The 17,077-nt window shown below is 45.5% G+C and overlaps 1 protein-coding gene across 1 annotated transcript in view; it reads left to right on the top strand.

Moving 5' to 3' along the window:
* The window catches only part of EFHC2 (EF-hand domain containing 2), a 204,845-nt gene that overhangs the window by 70,745 nt on the left and 117,023 nt on the right, over window positions 1-17,077 (top strand). The window contains exon 3 of the mRNA XM_045471272.1: window positions 7,295-7,445. Coding sequence (XP_045327228.1) covers window positions 7,295-7,445 — 151 coding nt within the window. The remainder of the gene's footprint in view (window positions 1-7,294; window positions 7,446-17,077) is intronic.

Here is a 17,077-nt window from a genome sequence, read left to right as displayed (position 1 = left end):
TAGTATCTTGTTGAGAATTTTTGCATCCATGTTCGTCGGAGATATTGGCCTGGAATTTTTCTTTATACTGGAGTCTTTATCTGGTTTTGGACTCAAGGTAATGCTGGCTTCATAGAATTGAGTTTGGAAGCTTTCCTTCCATTTCTATTCTTTGGAACAGTTTGAGAAGAATTGTTATTAACTCTTCTTATTAAATTGTCTGGTAGACTTCCCCTGGGAAGCCATCTGGCCCAGGACTCTTATTTTTGGGGAGATTTTTGATAACTGATTCAATTTCTTTCCTGGTTATGGGCCTGTTCAGATTTTCTATTTCTTCCCATTTGAGTGATGGTAGTGTGTGACAGTCTAGGGATTTGTCCATTTCTTCCAGATTGTCCAGTTTGTTAGCATATCATTTTTCATAGGATTCTCTTATAATTGTTTGTATTTCTGGGGTATTGGTTGTGACCTCTCTTCTTTTGTTCGGGATTTTGTCTATTTGGGCCCTCTCTCTTTTCTTTTTGATAAATCTGGCTAGGGGCTTATCAAGTTTGTTTATTCTTTCAAAACACCAGCTCTTAGTTTCATTGATCTGTTCTGCTGTTTTTAATTTTTTTCAACGTTTGTTTATTTTTGAGAGAGAGAGCATGAGCTGGGGAGGGGCAGAGAGAGAGGGAGACACAGAATCTGAAGCAGGATCCAGGCTCGGAGCTGTCAGCACAGAGCCTGACAAGGGGCTCATACCTACGAACAGTGAGATCATGATCTGAGCCGAAGTCAAATGCCTAATCGACTGAGCCACCCAAGTGCTCCCTCACTGATCTGTTTTACTGTATTTTTGGATTCTGTATCATTTATTTCTGTTCCAATCTTTATTATTTCCCTTCTTCTGCTGGCTTTGGGCTTTATTTGCTGTTCCTTTTCTAGCTCCTTTAGGTGCAAGTTTGTGTTGTGTATTTGGGACCTTTCTTGCTTCTTGAGATAGGCCTGAATTGCAGTGTGTTTTCCTCTTAGGACTGCCTTTGCTACATCCCAAAGGGTATGGACTGTCGTGTTTTCATTTTCATTTGTTTCCTTGTATTTTTGAAATTTCTTCTTTAATTTCCTCGTTAACCCATTCATTCTTTAGTAGGATGTTCTGTAACCTCCATGTATTTGAGGGCTTTCCAAATTTTTTCTTGTGGTTGACTTCAAGTTTCATAGTGTTGTGATCTGAAAATATGTATGGTATGATCTCTGTCTTTTTGTACCTGTTGAGGGCTGTTTTGTGATACAATATGTGGTCTATTGTGGAGAATGTTCCATGTGCACTCAAGAAGAATGTGCATTCTGCTGCTTTAGGATGAAACGTCCTGAATATATCTGTTAAGTCCATCTGGTCCAATGTGTCATTCAGAGCCGTTGTTTCCGTGTTGATTTTCTGCTTAGATGATGTGTCCATTGCTCTAAGGGGAGTATTACAGTCTCCTACAATTATGGTATTATTATCAATAACTTTGCTGATGTTTGTGATTGATTTATCTATTTGGGTGTTTTAAGTTGAGGGCATAAATGTTTACAATTGTTAGTTCTTGATGGATAGACCCCTTAATTATGATATAATGCCCTTTTGCATTTCTTGTTACAGTCTTTGTGTTAAAGTCACGTTTGTCTGAGATAAGTATGGCTACTCCAGCTTTCTTTTGCTGTCCATTATCACGATAGATGGTTCTCTATCCCCTCACTTTCAATCTGCAGGTGTCCTCAGATCTAAAATGAGTCTCTTATAGCAACATATAGATGGATCTTATTTTTTTTTAAATTCATTCTGATAACCTATGTCTTCTGAGCGGGGCATTTAGTCCATTTACATTCAGAGTGATTATGAAAGATTTGAATTTAGTGCCATTGTGTTATCTGTAGATTTCTTGTTTGTGTTGATGTTCTCTGGTCCTTTGTAGTCTTTGCTGCTTTCCACTGAGAAAGACCCCTTAGAATTTCTTACGGGGCTGGTTTAGTGGTCATTATTAACTCCTTTAGTTTTTGTTTGGGAAAATCTTTCTCTTTTATTCTGAATGACGGCCTTGCTGGATAAAGGATTCGTGGCTGTATATTTTTCCTATTCAGCACATTGAATATTTCCTGCTAGTCCCTTCTAACCTGCCAAGTTTCACGGGACAGGTCTGCTACTAACTTTATGTGTCCACCCTTGTAGGTTAAGGACCTTTTGTCTCTAACTCCTTTCAGAATTCTCTCTTTATCTTTGTATTTTGCCAGTTTCACTATAATGTGTCATCATGTTGATCTGTTTTTGCGGATTTTGACAGGAGTTATCTGTGCCCTTTGGACTTAGATGCCTGTTTTCCTTCCCCAGATTAGGGAAGTTCTCAGCTATAATTTGTTCACATAAACCTTCTGCCCCTTTTTCTCTCTCTTCTTCTGGGACTCCTAGGATACAGATAGTGTTTTGTTTCATGGAATCACTTAGTTCTCTAATTCTCCCCTTGTGATCTAATAATTTCCTTTCCCTCTTTTTTTCAGCTTCATTATTTTCCATGATTTTATCTTCTGTTTCACCTGTTCCCTCTTCTGCTTCTTCCATCCTGTCACTGTATCTAGTTTATTTTGCCTCTAAGTTATAGTATTTTTTAATTCATCGTGACTAGTTCTTAGGTCTTTGACCTCTGCAGCAAGGGTTTCTCTGGTGTCGTCTTTGCTTTTTTCAGGCCCAGCTATTAGTCTCATGACTGTTATTCCAAATTCTTATTCAGGTATATTGTTTGCATCTGTTTTCAACAATTCTCTGGCTGTGATTTCTTCTTGACCTTTCTTTTGGGGAGAATTCCCGTCTTGTTGTTTTGGCTAAGTTTTCGTCTTTTGCCTGTTGTAAAGGCTCATTATGTGTCCTGCACCTGTGAGTACCACTGTAGTAAAAAGAGGTCCTGCACAGCCCACGGTCTGGGACTCCAGGAAGCGTTTCTGATGTATGTTGTGTGCGTTCTGTCGGTGCGTTTTTGGCTGCTCTTTCCCACTGTTCGGTCCTCTGCAGACCTCCTCCTTGCTCGTAGTGGTGGTGGTTGGACCTTTAACTAGGTGTGCTTTGATTTATTTGTTGAAGTAACCCCGGAATAGAAAAAAAAAAAAAAAGGTATGTGTGTATGGAGCCTGATCCCATAAAAAGAGAAAAAAGAAAGAGGAGGAAAGAAAACCAAAGAGAATCAAATACCTATAGGGCTAATTCCAGAGAAAGAGAAAGAGAAAACATGGAGACAGAATAGGATAAAAAAAAAAAAAATATGTATATAATGAGAATTGACAAAGACCAAATCAGAAGCTATGAGCCTGGTTTGGAAAGAAAAAAAAGAGGGAAGAAAGAAAAAGAACGAGTCGCCTGTTGGTTCCTGGGGGGTGGTGGCTGTGCTGGTCTGGAGGAGAGGTCGGCTGTGTTGGGTCAGCCAGTGTCACTCCAGTAAATAAACAGTTACCAGGCCCGGAAGGGCTGGGTGTGGCGTAAGCCTGTCCCACCTCCACTGGGGGGCGCCGCGCTGCTTCCTGAAGTCCCACCATGTTGGCGTTGCGGGGAAAAATGGCGTCACCCCGGTCTCTTCTCCCCGGACTGGGTGTCTCACACCATGGTGTTCAGGTAGCCGTCACAAAATAGGGAGGGCAGCCAGCAGGCACCGTGTCACAGTTCTCCTGTGCCTTCCATTTGGCTCTCGGCTGGGTTTCAGAACCCCTGAGATACGGGACCCCGTTCTGGTTTAGAACCACTCTGCCCTGCTGATGAAAGGCCTTTGGCTGGCATCTGCAGGGCCTTCTGTCCTTGGGGAGGCAATGAACCCTCTTCCCAGGGTACTCCAGGAAGGGGAATGTTCTCTCCCAGTGTGCCCCAGAGATGTCTACACCACACTGTGCACTCTGGGGCCAGCTCCCTCCTCCCCAGAAGTGTGCACCTCAGCTCCTCTCCAGAGAAAGTCCTGCACTTTCAAAGCCTCTGAGTTTCAGCTCCAAAGGCTGTTTGCAAAACAGAACTGGCACGCTCTGTACTTCTCCTTCCCCAGTCTGTGGTCTGGAGAGGTTTTCCTCTTGTGCTCAGTGCCCAACTCCTGTCTCTTTCGCTACCTTATGTCTGCCCACAGAAAGGGTTCTTTCCCCTCCATAGCTCCGCCGTTTTCTCTCCCCCAAGTCACATACTCACAGCTCAGTCCTGCCAGTCTGTCTCCCTCCAACTGTAGAGAGCCTTCTACCCCCCTGCAGATCTGTTTCCTGGGTATTCCAACTGGTCTGACCTCAATACAGCTGTGTTTCAGGGCACAGACGGAAAATCCCCGTCCCCCTCATTCTCCCCCATCTTAACTGCCCCTCAATGTCCAACATCTTTGTTTTGAAGCAAAATTGACATAACATAAAACTAACCATTAACCATCTTATTTTTATTATTTTTCTACATGTTTATTTTTTATATTCATATAAAAATTATATATTATATTTTATATATTTTATATTTATACAATAAATATATTTTATAAATATATTTATAAAATATATATATAAATATAAATATAACAAATATATATTTATATAAATATAAATATATTTATAAAAGAAATAAATTTTATATATTTTATATTTATATAATAAATAATAAATTTTATAGTAAATAAATAAATAAGTTTATATATATATTATATAATATATATGTTATATTATATAAAATTATATATATAAAATAAATATTTATAAAATATTTATTTTATATTTCTTAATGTTTATTTTTGAGAGGGAGAGTGTGTGCGTGCAGGGGTAAGGGAGGGGCAGAGAGAGGGGTCACAGGATCTGAAGCAGGCTCTGTGTTGACAGCAGACAGCCTGATGCAGGGCTTGAACCCACGAACCGGGAGATCATGACCTGAGCTGAAGTTGGGTGCTTAGCTGACTGAGCCACCCACACGCCCTAACCATTAGCCCATTTAAAGGGTGCAATTTAGTGCCATCTAGTATATTTACAGTGTTGCATAACGATCACTTCTAATTCCAAGACATTTGCATCACCCCAGAAGGAAACCCTATACCCATCCAACAGCATCTTACCAGAAATGTTCACTCAACACAAATATGACCGTATTCTAGAAGTGAGTTTAGCTAACCTTCTAACTGGAGGCAGGCCAGGTGAATTTTCCAGGAAAGCAATTGAACATAGGACCATTCTGGAATGGAGCCAAAGGTGCCATTTTGAAAGGTTGGAGATCTGCAGGTACACTAGATTTCTAGAACCTGTTCCAGTAAAGACAGTGCCTCGGCAATACTTGCAAAGGATCCATTCATTTTGAATAGAATCACTTAACTCACTGCAGCTCCTCTCTAACATCCTTTACGGTAATGAACAAAGTGTCTTGTGTTGATCAAAGACAAGCTACTGAGACATTTTGTCAGCCACTTCTGAAGTGTGGGCTTCTGATAAAAATTTGCTAAACTCTCCCGGAACGTATATTCCTAATTAGAGTAACTGACCACCTTTAGAAGGGTAGATTGCACCTAACAGACTCAGTCGTACATATCATATTGTCCATGTTGGATTACCACACTGTCACATCATATACACAATTAACTTGAGACCGGAGGGAATATTAAAATTGAGCTCTCAAGGAGCACGTGTCCCAGGGCAAGCTTGAAATGGTAGCCTGAATCTCCTGGCCCCTCAGTTGTCCTCAGTGACCACGTCTTCCTCCGTGTGTGATCAGGTTGCCACGTTGAGAGTGATTCCAAGGGTTAAACATACGTATTGTTCGTACAACATGGCACCTGAGCCTAATAAGGAAGGTATTTCAATGGGCCTTCAGCTGAAGAGGCAGTCATTTGTCTGCTTCATCATGGAGGAAAAATGGGCTGTGTTATACTTACCGAGAGGCCCAGTGTTCCAGAATGGTTAAGGAATTTTCAAGAGCATTTTGGACGATCTCTGATTTTTACAGTAAGTACTATAGAATCCACCTCTCCCACCTGAGTCCCTCTCCAGCACTCCCCTCCCCACGTTGTAGCAGGATGCTCGCACAGAAAGTCGTGACACTGAGGCTTTTCTTTCCAGGAAGCAATTTTGATCTTGTCGGCATGGGCTCAGAGGGTTTGTACCTGAAAGACTGAGCCCGGAATGCCGCGTGGTATAGCATTTTATGCGTTTTCTACTTCTTTGTCTCCATATATGGGTAACATATAGACATACAGTCTGATTGGCGGGGGCGGGGGGGAGGGTCTCACGTTACAGGGTCATGAGGGATGTCATGTACAGACATACAGAGTCGTGAGGAATGTCACGTACGCACGTAGCCAGGTTGCCTTCCCTCATCTTGAGGTCTTTTCTCACCACATTCCTTAGGGAGGGGACCCCCGCACCAACACATACACAGTGTAAGATGAGACTGGTTGGCATTGAGCTAGGCTCTTTGAAGTTCCTGGAGAAGTTTAAGGTGGGATCTCCGGTGCGCTGTAAGAATTTCACATCTTCCTATTGAAAGAATATTCAGAAAAAATATTAGTTTGTCTGCATAGTAGTCCCCCCAGCCTTGCCTGTAGGGTACATGTTCCAAGACCCCCAGTGGATGCCTGAAACCACAGGTAGCACTCAACCATATGTAGTGGGTTTTTTTTTTTTCCCGTATACACACGTGACATACCTATGATAAAGTTTAATTTATAAATTAAGCACCGTAAGAGATTAACAACAATACGTAATAATAGAACAATTTTAACAATATACTGTAATAAGTTACACGAACGTGGGCTCTCAAAATACCTCATCGTGCTGTACTCGGCCTTCTTACGATGATGCGAGATGGTAAGACGCGCGTGATGAGATGAAGTGAGGTGGGCGACGTAGGCATCGTGATGCAGTGGTGGGCTCCCGTCGACCTGAGCACGGGGCGGAAGGAGGATCATCTACCTCTGGACCCAACTGACCGCGGGCCACTGAAACTGCAGAAAGCGAAGCCATGGATACGGTGTGGGGGGCGGGGGTGGGGGGGGGACTACTGTAACTTACATATAGAATCCCACTGCGAAATCTGACAGATAGTACTTGAGCTTAGAGCAGAGCTGAATGATGGATTTGTTGCTTGGGTATCGTTTCCTTATCCTAACCAGACAGTGATGAAAATACAGGCTTTGTATATGGTAACCTAGATTGCATATCTGTTCGCAGAGCTGGTGTGTGGAACGTCTTGGTGAAACTCTCCGCGTTCGCTTTACATCAACAGCAAGTATATAAGCACTAGCCGTGTTGACTCTCAGTTCTGATGAAAATTTTCTTGCCATTTCTTAGCTTCTAATTATGATCCCAACAGGTATTATCTTTTGATGCCTATTTAGAAGACGAACTGCCTGATAAAACTCAAGAAAAGTATAGAATAAGACGCTATAAAATCCTCTTCTACCTCGAAGATGACACAATTCAAGTAAATGAACCAGAGTTGAAAAATAGCGGACTGCCTCAAGGTACCTATTGAAAGCAGAGTTACGGTCCTCTGACTTGTAACTCCCCCCTTTGTATGCTGCCCTTCTCTAGGTTTTTATATATGTTTTTTTAATCTTTATTCACTTTTGAGAGACAGAGAGAGACAGAGCATGAGTGGGGGAGGGGCGGGGGGCGGGGGGACAGAGACTCCGAAGCAGGCCCCAGGCTCCGAGCTGTCAGCACGGAGCCCGACGTGGGGCCCGAACCCACGAACCGCGAGATCGTGACCTGAGCCGAAGTCGGACGCTCGACCGCCTGAGCCACCCAGGTGCCCCACCCCCGTCTCTGGCTTTTTAAAAGGCGCCATATACTGCTTTGGTGTCTGACTTGTTGGTGACTGTGAATATGAACATGCCATTGGCCTGCGGTTATGGATGGTGACTTACTGGCTTTCTACTCCGTCCCCTCCCACCCCCCACCTCAGCATGGGCCCTTTGTCTTGCTCTTGTATGGTATATTAGTTTTCTTTCCCATGCTGCTCCAGTATGAGTAAACCCTCCTGTGTCTTCAGTCTCTTTACTATGATCATATTACTTCTTCACAACACTTTCAAGGAGAAGAGAGGAGACGCGTCCACTGTCGCTTCCAGATTCGTATTCTCTCTTCTTTCTTCCTTTCTCTGTCCTTTAAGTGCTTATCTCATCATTTATTTTGAGAGTGCGCAAGCACGTGTGAGCAGGGGAGGGGCAGAGAGAGAGAGAGAGAGAGGTGGAGAGAGTCCCGAGTAGTCTCGGCATGGTCAGCGTGGATCCCGATGTGGAGCTTGAACTCCTGAGCCCTGAGATCATGACCTGAGCTGAAATCAAGAGTCAGATGCTTAACCGACTGCGCCCCGCACCCCCCCCCCCCACCAGGCACCTCTCTCTCTTCTTTCTTGAATTCACAGCCATTTGCTTTAACCACCCTCTCTTCCTCCTGATCCCTGTTAACTACACACTCTGATGGCTCTTCCGCAGAGGGTCGTTGTTCCTTCACCCCTCCCCTCCCCCATGTACCAGTCCTCTTTATCCATACTCCATCTCAGCCAGTTAACTCTGTGATGTGGCCACCAGAGGAGTGAATCCTAAACTGCATTATTAAGAGTAGGGTGGAGATCAAGGGAGGTGACTGATTTCTTCTTGTGCTAGGAGTCCTTCACCTGGGACAGTGCCTGGGACAGATCTGGATGCCTTCAGGGGGCAGCAGCCACGGTGGTAAAAGGCCTGAAAAGTTGTCATGTGTAAGGCAGAATAGTGAAAAGGGATATTTGTCTGTAAAGGGAAGATTCGGGTGTGCCTGGTGAATTCAGGAATCTGAAGGGCTGCCATGGGGAGGAAGGACGACCTAATTTTCTGTATCCTCAAGGATATGACCTGAGGGGGCGGGGTCAGAATTCAGGTCAGTAAGAATAATAATTTTCTGGCAGAGAGCTGCCAGAGATTGTATGGGATGTTTCTGGAAGAACATGGGGGTCAGGGTCAGGTGTGGGGGTAGAGAGGGGTGTCATGTATTTGGTCCTTGGTATAGATTGGGGGCAGGTCAGGGTTATTTTTCACTGATAGCTTAGTAGAGGTATGGGAGGGGGTCGTGAGCTTAGTAGAGGTATCGGAGGGGGTCGTGTGTGTGTGTGTGTGTGTGTGTGTGGTGGTGTAGATGACCTTCCAAGACCACTTCGACCCCTCAGGAGCCATGATTCTTTGGTACAACCATCTGTTCTCCACGTAGCAGCCAGAGTGTCACGTGGGGGTATTACCTTGACGCGGCGCCGTCCTCCAAGAAGCGTGCGTGCGGGCTCTCCCAGAGGCCACGGAGCAAAAGCCTCGTGGACCAGATTAAAATGCATCATCACGTGACGCGTGGAAACAATTCGAAATGTACGGTGAGACACGAGGGGGAAGGAAAGGAGTTCAGTTCGCACACGTGGGACGAGGTACGGGTGGCTGGGAGGACCGCTCTGCCTGAATCCCGGGGTAGGCCGTGGTCCCGCCGTCTTTGCTGCGTCAGTCTTGACGACCAGAGTTGAAGTTCAAGTAAGGAGGACCACAGACAGAAGGGACCCTGGGCTCACGGCACACGCTCTATCGGAGAGACCCAGGAAGAAGAGGGCCTGGCCACGGCTGTAGTCATGGGGTTTGTTTGTTTCTCGGCGAAAGGACACCTGGGGCCAGAATGGGTGTCACCAACGAATGAGTGACCAAATTGAGGCCTCGTGAATATTGAGTACTCATGAATATTTACTGACTCTTGTATACTTGTTGTGTCATGAATATTTAGAGCCCAGGTGCCTCCAGTATATTTAATACCTACAGAAAATGAATTATCTCCGGGTCCTTCCATCTCCTCCTTTTCTGTGTTTGACACATAACATGCCCTGCTTACCCTTATTTAACCCATCTTACGAATTTCTGCCTATGTTGAAGAGACTTTGTTCCTTACCAACTACTTATCTGGGCCCGTTGCCTCCCCGTTGATATACCACGATGGGTGCTATGGGGAGAAACAGAGAAATTTGGGGACCATGGGTCTCTGAGTATAAGGTCGTGACGGGGCAGTATGCAGAGGATTTCCTTCAGTGTTCACGAGATTGAGGTTTTCTTGGCACATAGCTCCATTGCGTCCGGATGATGAACTTGGGGCCAGTCAGCATTGCCAAGAAGTGTTTGTCGAATGCCTACTCTGTGCCGGGCACTGTGCTGGCTCTCCTGGAGCTAGCAGGTAAGCAGGTTGGAGAGGAAAGGGAGTGACTATAGCCCAAGAGTTTTGCAGTTGTTCAGGTTAGCAGGTGCTCAGTGTCTAAACCTGGACAATGACAGTAGGAAACAGAAAACACAGGAAAGACCTGAGGGACATTTGGTTGGCAGAGTTGATAGGCATTGACCAACAACTAAATATAGAAAGTGTGGAAGGGGAATATCTAATGACAGGTGCTTTGTCAAGTCCCTGGTAAAGTACCTCCTTTATCACTATCTCATTTAATCCCCCAACGACCATCTAAAGTAGGTCATTGTCAGCTCTCAAAGAAAAAGAAACAGAAGGAATTTGCTTCATCTAAATCTTAACAGGTCGCCTCAGAGCTCACTCTGCGGTCGGTCGAAAAGATGGTGATACAGTAGTAAAACCCAGAAGCACGGAGCAGGGAGCCACGTTCGGGGTAGAGGTAGGGTATCCTGGTTCTGACCGTGAGGCCTTTGAACGTGGTTGGGACATCTGTATGGTGATGCCCGCCGTGTTGGGATGTATTTTCGGGAAGAAAGTCAAGACTGGAGGTGTGGACTGGGAATCGGGGGTGCTCAGATCGTGAACAGAATCAGGCTTATTCTCCCATGTTGGAAGAGAGGCACTGTTGAGGTGGTGGAAAGGGGCAGAGAGAGAGAGAGAGAGAGAGAGAATCCCAAGCAGGCTTCCAGCTTTCAGTGCAGAGCCCAGAGTGGGGCTCGATCCCATGAACCTGTGAGATGATGGCCTGAGCTGAAATCAGGAGTCGGACGCTTAACCGACTTGAGTCACGCAGGCGCTCCCACAGACTTTTATGGTTGGAAATACGACACTTTATGAAGGGACAAGAAGTCTTTAGACTCTTCAAGGTCGTTTTTTACCTATACAAGGCAGTTTTTAAAGATTGACAATAATGTATTAGAAAACGTTGGAAGAATTACTTCAGAACAGAAAGCAAATTCACAACTTTTAAATTCTATGAACATCTGTTTTACCTGTGTGTTTGTAAGCGATGGTATTGCCTTAGTCAAAAAATATTTTCTTCTATTTTTATACTAATATTTATATTTATAAACACTTATTATATTTATAGTTACTTGAATGCTTTACTCCAACATTCCCTAACTAAGCTTTTTGCCTGTTTTTGATTACCTTCCCCATGTGACATCAAATTTATACAAATGATAGACTGGGGATCACAGGATATCCTGAACCTTCATCAGTGCATTGTTTTTATTTTTTTTTTAAAGGTCATTGATTTATTTTGAGAGAGAGAGGGGGGTTGGGGGGGGAGAGAGAGAATCCCCAGCAGGCTCCGCACCACCAGCACAGAGCCCGACATGGGGCTCGAACCCACAAACCGTGAGTTCATACCCGAGCCGAAGTCAGACGCCCAACTGACTGAGCCACCCAGGTGCCCCTGTGCATTGTTTTATTATTATTCCTGTAGCTAACTGCCCCGTCTAGTGAGTCTTTGGTTTTATTAAACTATCCAAGAAGAAAAATGAAAGGTAACCTCTATGAGGATCTTGGGAAGGCTTTTATTAAGACTTCTCGATTCTCTCAGCCTCTTGATTTCAAATCGAAGCGCACAAGCAGATTGCAGAGGCAAACCGATGTTAGTCATAATGATATTTGAACATTATTAGGGAAGTCGGGGGCAATGTTATTCATAAAGACCTGGGGCCGGGCTGGGGGGGGTGGTGGGGAACAACTCTGAGTAAAAGGCGACTTGTAAAGTCTCTTGAAAATTTCGGAATTTCTGACTGGCTCTTCCTGATCAGTACGTTTTCTCAGAGGGAAGACACAGCTCAGGGGTACGCACGGAATACGCGGTCATCGCGATCCGTAACAAGACTGAGTTTGTCAACAGCAATTCCTGGCGGGCTCTCGCAAGCACCGTGGAAAGCAAACACGAACCAGCCACTCCATCATCAAGCTCTGTTTGGCAAGAAACGAGTCCGTCTGGAAATATTTAATACGATGATTCCAGTTCAGGAAGGTCCGTTTGGACAGAGGCTCCTTGGGAAAAAAATCACGTAAACATCTTTGGGCTTTCCAAAGTTAAACGGGGAAAAAGAGCAAACAAGCTTTGTGAGTCAGCGGCTCAGATGTCAGCGGGACGGGGTAGGTGGTGTTTCTTTCAGTTGTATCTTGACTAGTTTGGGACTGCTTTTCATGTACCTGTGGGCCCCGGAAAGGGGCTAGGGGTCCTATTTAGGTGACGCCCACTGATGGTATTCCTGTGACTTCCATAGGGCATCTACATTTTCCAAATGAAACGGGAGGTCAAACGCTTTCCTTCTTTTGTGGAGCCGACCACTGAAATGAGCGCACGTAGGGGCACCTGGGTGGCTCGGTCGGTTAAGCGTCCAACTCCTGATTCCAGCTCAGGTCATGATCTCAGTTTCGTAGGTTCCAGCCCCACGTCGGGCTCTGTGCTGACAGCTCAGAGCCTGCTTGGGATTCTCTCCCTCTCCTTCTCTCTCTGCCCCTCCTCCACTCCTGCTGTCTCTCTCTCAAAATAAATAAATAAAATTAAAAAAAAAAAAAGAAATGAGCACACCTGGATGAATTGGCCTCCCCCTTCAGTTGCCTCTCCTGTCATGTGATTTTTTTTTTTTTTTTTTTTAGGGAGGGGGTAGTTTGGAATAAGCCAGAAACAAGAGAGGCACGATGCCAAACTAGGCATTCAGTTACACACAGCTTCTAATCAGAACAACGTATTTGTAGCGTTCACGAATCCATGCTGGCAGAGAGGTCGATGTGTGGTATAAGTCACGTCGCTGTCACACCTCAAGGCTTGCTTTTATTTCTTGCCAGGACATCACTCTCTTCTTGGTTAGATGTGTCATATGTATAGAGTTTGTTGCTGTTCTGTTGGAATGTGGTTAAAACAATGTTACACCAAGCCAAGAATGTCAAGAGGTTAATCCCAGTAGTTTGACTTCCAATTGTCTAAGAGAATCATTGTTTGTCGGCCACTACTGAGTCCAAACTAACCTATGGTAAAGAAAGGCTAATGATTAGAAAGGTACCATAATTTTCTGGTGAGGTCTATGCCAGCTGTTCTCAGCTGAGAGCACTCATCAGAATCTCCTGGCCCTCCCCAAGAATTTCTGATTGTGTAGACCGGGGGGCGGGTCAAGAACCGGCTTCCATTTCTTAGCGTGTCCTTGGTTAAGAACACTGATTGCTGGGATGCCTGGGTGGCTTAGTCGGTTAAGCGTCCGGCTTCGGCTCAGGTCACGATCTCTGGGTTGGTGAGTTTGAGCCCCACGTCGGGCTCGCTGCTGTCAGCGTGGAGCCCATTTAGGATCCTCTGTCCCTCCTTTCTGTCCCGCTCCCCCCCCCAACTCTTGTGTGCTCTCTCTCTCTCAAAAGTGAATAGACATGGAAAAAAAAAAACAACTGATTTCCACTAGTGACTTGTTTCACCCTTCAACATAATACTTTCTCTTATATATTTTTTTATACTGTAGGATAATCTAATCAAATGTAATTGCAAAATATTACATTCATATGTCATTCATTCACGTTGGGCATATAGTCCATCTAAGTACTGCATCCCATAAAGTGGAGGAGGGATGGTGGTAAGGTTGCCAGGTAAAATACAAGATGCTTAATTAAATTTGAATTTCAGATAAGGAATAAAGTTTTTAGTGTGTCCCAAATATTGCCTGGGACCTACCTGTACTAAAATTATTCACTGTTTGTCTAGAATTCCTATTTAATTAGGCATCCTATATTTCAGTGTGCTGACTAAATCTGGCAACCCCAGAGGGTAGACCTTGGGGAAGGGGTTGCCACTGAATGGAACAGAGTGGGATTTAAGAGTGGAGGTAAGTCATTGGCCTGTGAAGACAGGTGTTTGGTGCATGGGGGCTGCTCAATAAATATCTGTTGAAGAAACAAAGGAGAGGAGGGAGGAGAGATCAAAGGAAAGGCCAAGTGGTAGACAGTGTCCATAACGGAATGCGGGCATCAGATATGGCACCAGGTACTTTGAGGGATCAGAAGAGGAAACGCCAGTATCCACTAGAGAAGACATTTGAGTGGTACCTCACAAGTTTCTCCAGATAAAGATGAAAGATGAAGGTATATTAGCCAGAAGGGACAGCATGAGATCAAGAGGTGGGAAAGTGGTAGGGTTGGAGTTGGGAAGGTACTTGGGAGCCGATCCTGGGGTGTGTAAGGAAAACTAGGAAAGGAGGGGACACTAGAGCACCTGTCATGCTAGTGTTTGGGGCTCATTTGGTGGCTAGGGGGGACATGCATAGGATCATTTTTTTTTTTTTAATTTTTTTTTTCAACGTTTATTTATTTTTGGGACAGAGAGAGACAGAGCATGAACGGGGGAGGGGCAGAGAGAGAGGGAGACACAGAATGGGAAACAGGCTCCAGGCTCTGAGCCATCAGCCCAGAGCCCGACGCGGGGCTCGAACTCACGGACCGTGAGATCGTGACCTGGCTGAAGTCGGACGCTTAACCGACTGCGCCACCCAGGCGCCCCCATTTTTTTTTTAAGTTTATTTTATTTTGAGGGAGAGTGAGCAGGGGAGGGGCAGAGAAAGAGGGAGCATCTCAGGCAGGCTCCACGCTGTCAGCACAGAGCCCGACGCAGGGCCTGATCCCACAAACTGTGAGATCACGACCTGAGCCACAAATCAAGGGTCGGACGCTTAACCAACTGAGCCACCCAGGTGCCCCAGTATTGTTATGATCAGAGGCAAGGAATTTTCTTTTCTTGAAAAAAAATTTTTTCAATGTTTATTTTTGAGTGAGAGCGAGAGAGAGACCAGAGTGCGAGCGGGGGAGGGGTGGAGAGAGAGGGAGACACAGAATCCGAAGCAGGCTTCAGGCTCTGAGGTGTCAGCACAGAGCCTGATGCAGGGCTTGAACTCACAAATTGCAAGATCCTGACCTGAGCCCATGTCGGACGCTTAACCGACTGAGCCACCCGGGCACCCCCTGGAGTTTTCCATTTTGTATTCTTTTGCTGCAAGACAGGTGTCAGACTATCTGTATATTAAAAAAAAAAAAAAAAAAAAAAAAAAAAAAGTGATTCTTATAACACCAAAACGCCAAAGAAGGACATTTTGTAAAAATCAAAATGGAACAGTCATTTTAGCGGAGGAATAATCGTGAACATAAGAGAAGATACTCTGTTGTGTCTGAGCACACTGAAGGGTCTTAACATTTTTAGGTTACAAACTTAGTTGACACAGCGACAGGTGGCAATTCCGGTTGAATATTCATTCACCTAAGAAATCCCTGTCTCTAGACTCAGATGTATCCTAGGTGTGTGGTGTTACTAAAACGAACTAAACCTACCGAAAATTTAGAGGTAAGAGGTGGTAGTCTCAATTCTGGAAGGTGAATGTCTAAAAACTAAATTTAGTGGTATGACCAAAGATCTAAAGCAAGTCCCAAGGGGTGAAATGAAAATGCGTTAAACATAAATGGATATGTCATCATTTTGATCTAAACCACAGGGAAATGTTGGAAAGTTAAAGCTTGCAGAGCATCATCAGATAGCCAGGGTCTTTAAAAAGGAAGAGAGAGAGAGAGAAAATACGACGATCAGGAGGAGCTTAAAAGCAGGCACCCAGTGCGCGGACATCTGCCCAAATTGTCGAAGCAGAGCGAGCGAGCAAGCAGGAGAGGGGCAGAGGGGGAGGGAGGCGGAGAATCCCAAGCAGGCTACGCGTTGTCAGCGCAGAGCCCGACACGGGGGCTCGAACACAGGAACCACGAGATCACGACCTCAGCCGAAACCAAGAGTCGGAGGCTCAACCGACTGAGCCACCCAGGCGCCGCGTGGCTTTGGATTTTCTTGTTATTGAAAAGTTTCCTATTTAGTGTTAGGCCCGCCTTCTCTTTCCAACCCACGAATGGTCAAGGCTTTTCTTTGTTACCTCAAAGAGCTTCTCCGGCCTCTTGGGCATGCCCTGTGGAGGAGAGGTGGGAGCACAGGTAAGGAAATGTGGGAGTCTGGGAGGGTGTGGGGGCAGCTAATGCAGGGGTGGTGCCCCCCCCCCCCCAGAGGGGGGCCTTGGTGCAGCAGGCAAGTGGGCCCTGTTCAGAAAATTGCTTTTGGAGGATTAAGAGAGGCCGTTCTTTTGGAAGAGCGACTCCATCTCGTCGCTCTCCTTTTTCTGGCGGCCGGCAGCGATTCTCCCAGTTTCTATCCCGTTTCGTTGTTGTTTTCAGTTGATGTGTGTGCTCTGAGAGAGAGCGAGAGCACTCGTGCGCCCACGTGGGAGTTGGGGAGGTTGCGGAGAGAGAGAATCCCAGGCACCCTCCACGTGGTCAGCGCGGAACCCGATGCGGGGCTGGAACTCACAGACCGCGAGATCCTGACCTGAGCTGACATCAAGAGGTGGATGCTTAACCGATTGAGCCACCCAGGCGCCCCCCCCCCCCCCCATCCTGTTTTGCCTAGGACACTCCCTCCTCTCCTTCACTTACGTAATCTGTGGCTAGTGTTCAGTGAGATGTGGTTGAGCGCAAACCATGGAAAGGGCTGGTATCTCCTTAGAGCTTGGAACCCCGGGTTTCGAGATCTTTTTCTGCCATTTGTTAGGGTGTGACCCTCGGGCACGTCACTGGGCCGCGCGGAACCTTGACTTTCTTATCCATACGCTGGATTCTTCTGTCTCGTGCATTATCAGCCTCGTGGGACCAGTGAAGATTAAATGAGAACATGTATATGAAGGGATATGCTAGGGCCGTGATGTTGATTCTGATTATTACTATTTAAAAGCTCTGTAGGCGGGCTGGTTCTTTCCACCTAGAGAAATAGAGCATTCCTATTCGAAGTCTTACCGAACAGAAATCAGCATCACCTGCTTATTTGAATTTTTATAATGAAGTCCAAATGCAAGATAGATGGAATTTCTGAAGAAGCTCCTGGCCA

Source organism: Leopardus geoffroyi, chromosome X (assembly GCF_018350155.1).
Source record: "Leopardus geoffroyi isolate Oge1 chromosome X, O.geoffroyi_Oge1_pat1.0, whole genome shotgun sequence".
In the NCBI taxonomy this organism is placed as follows: Eukaryota; Metazoa; Chordata; class Mammalia; order Carnivora; family Felidae; genus Leopardus; species Leopardus geoffroyi.
The sequence above is the reverse complement of the archived record's forward strand: the minus strand, read 5'-3'. Positions and strand labels throughout refer to the sequence as shown.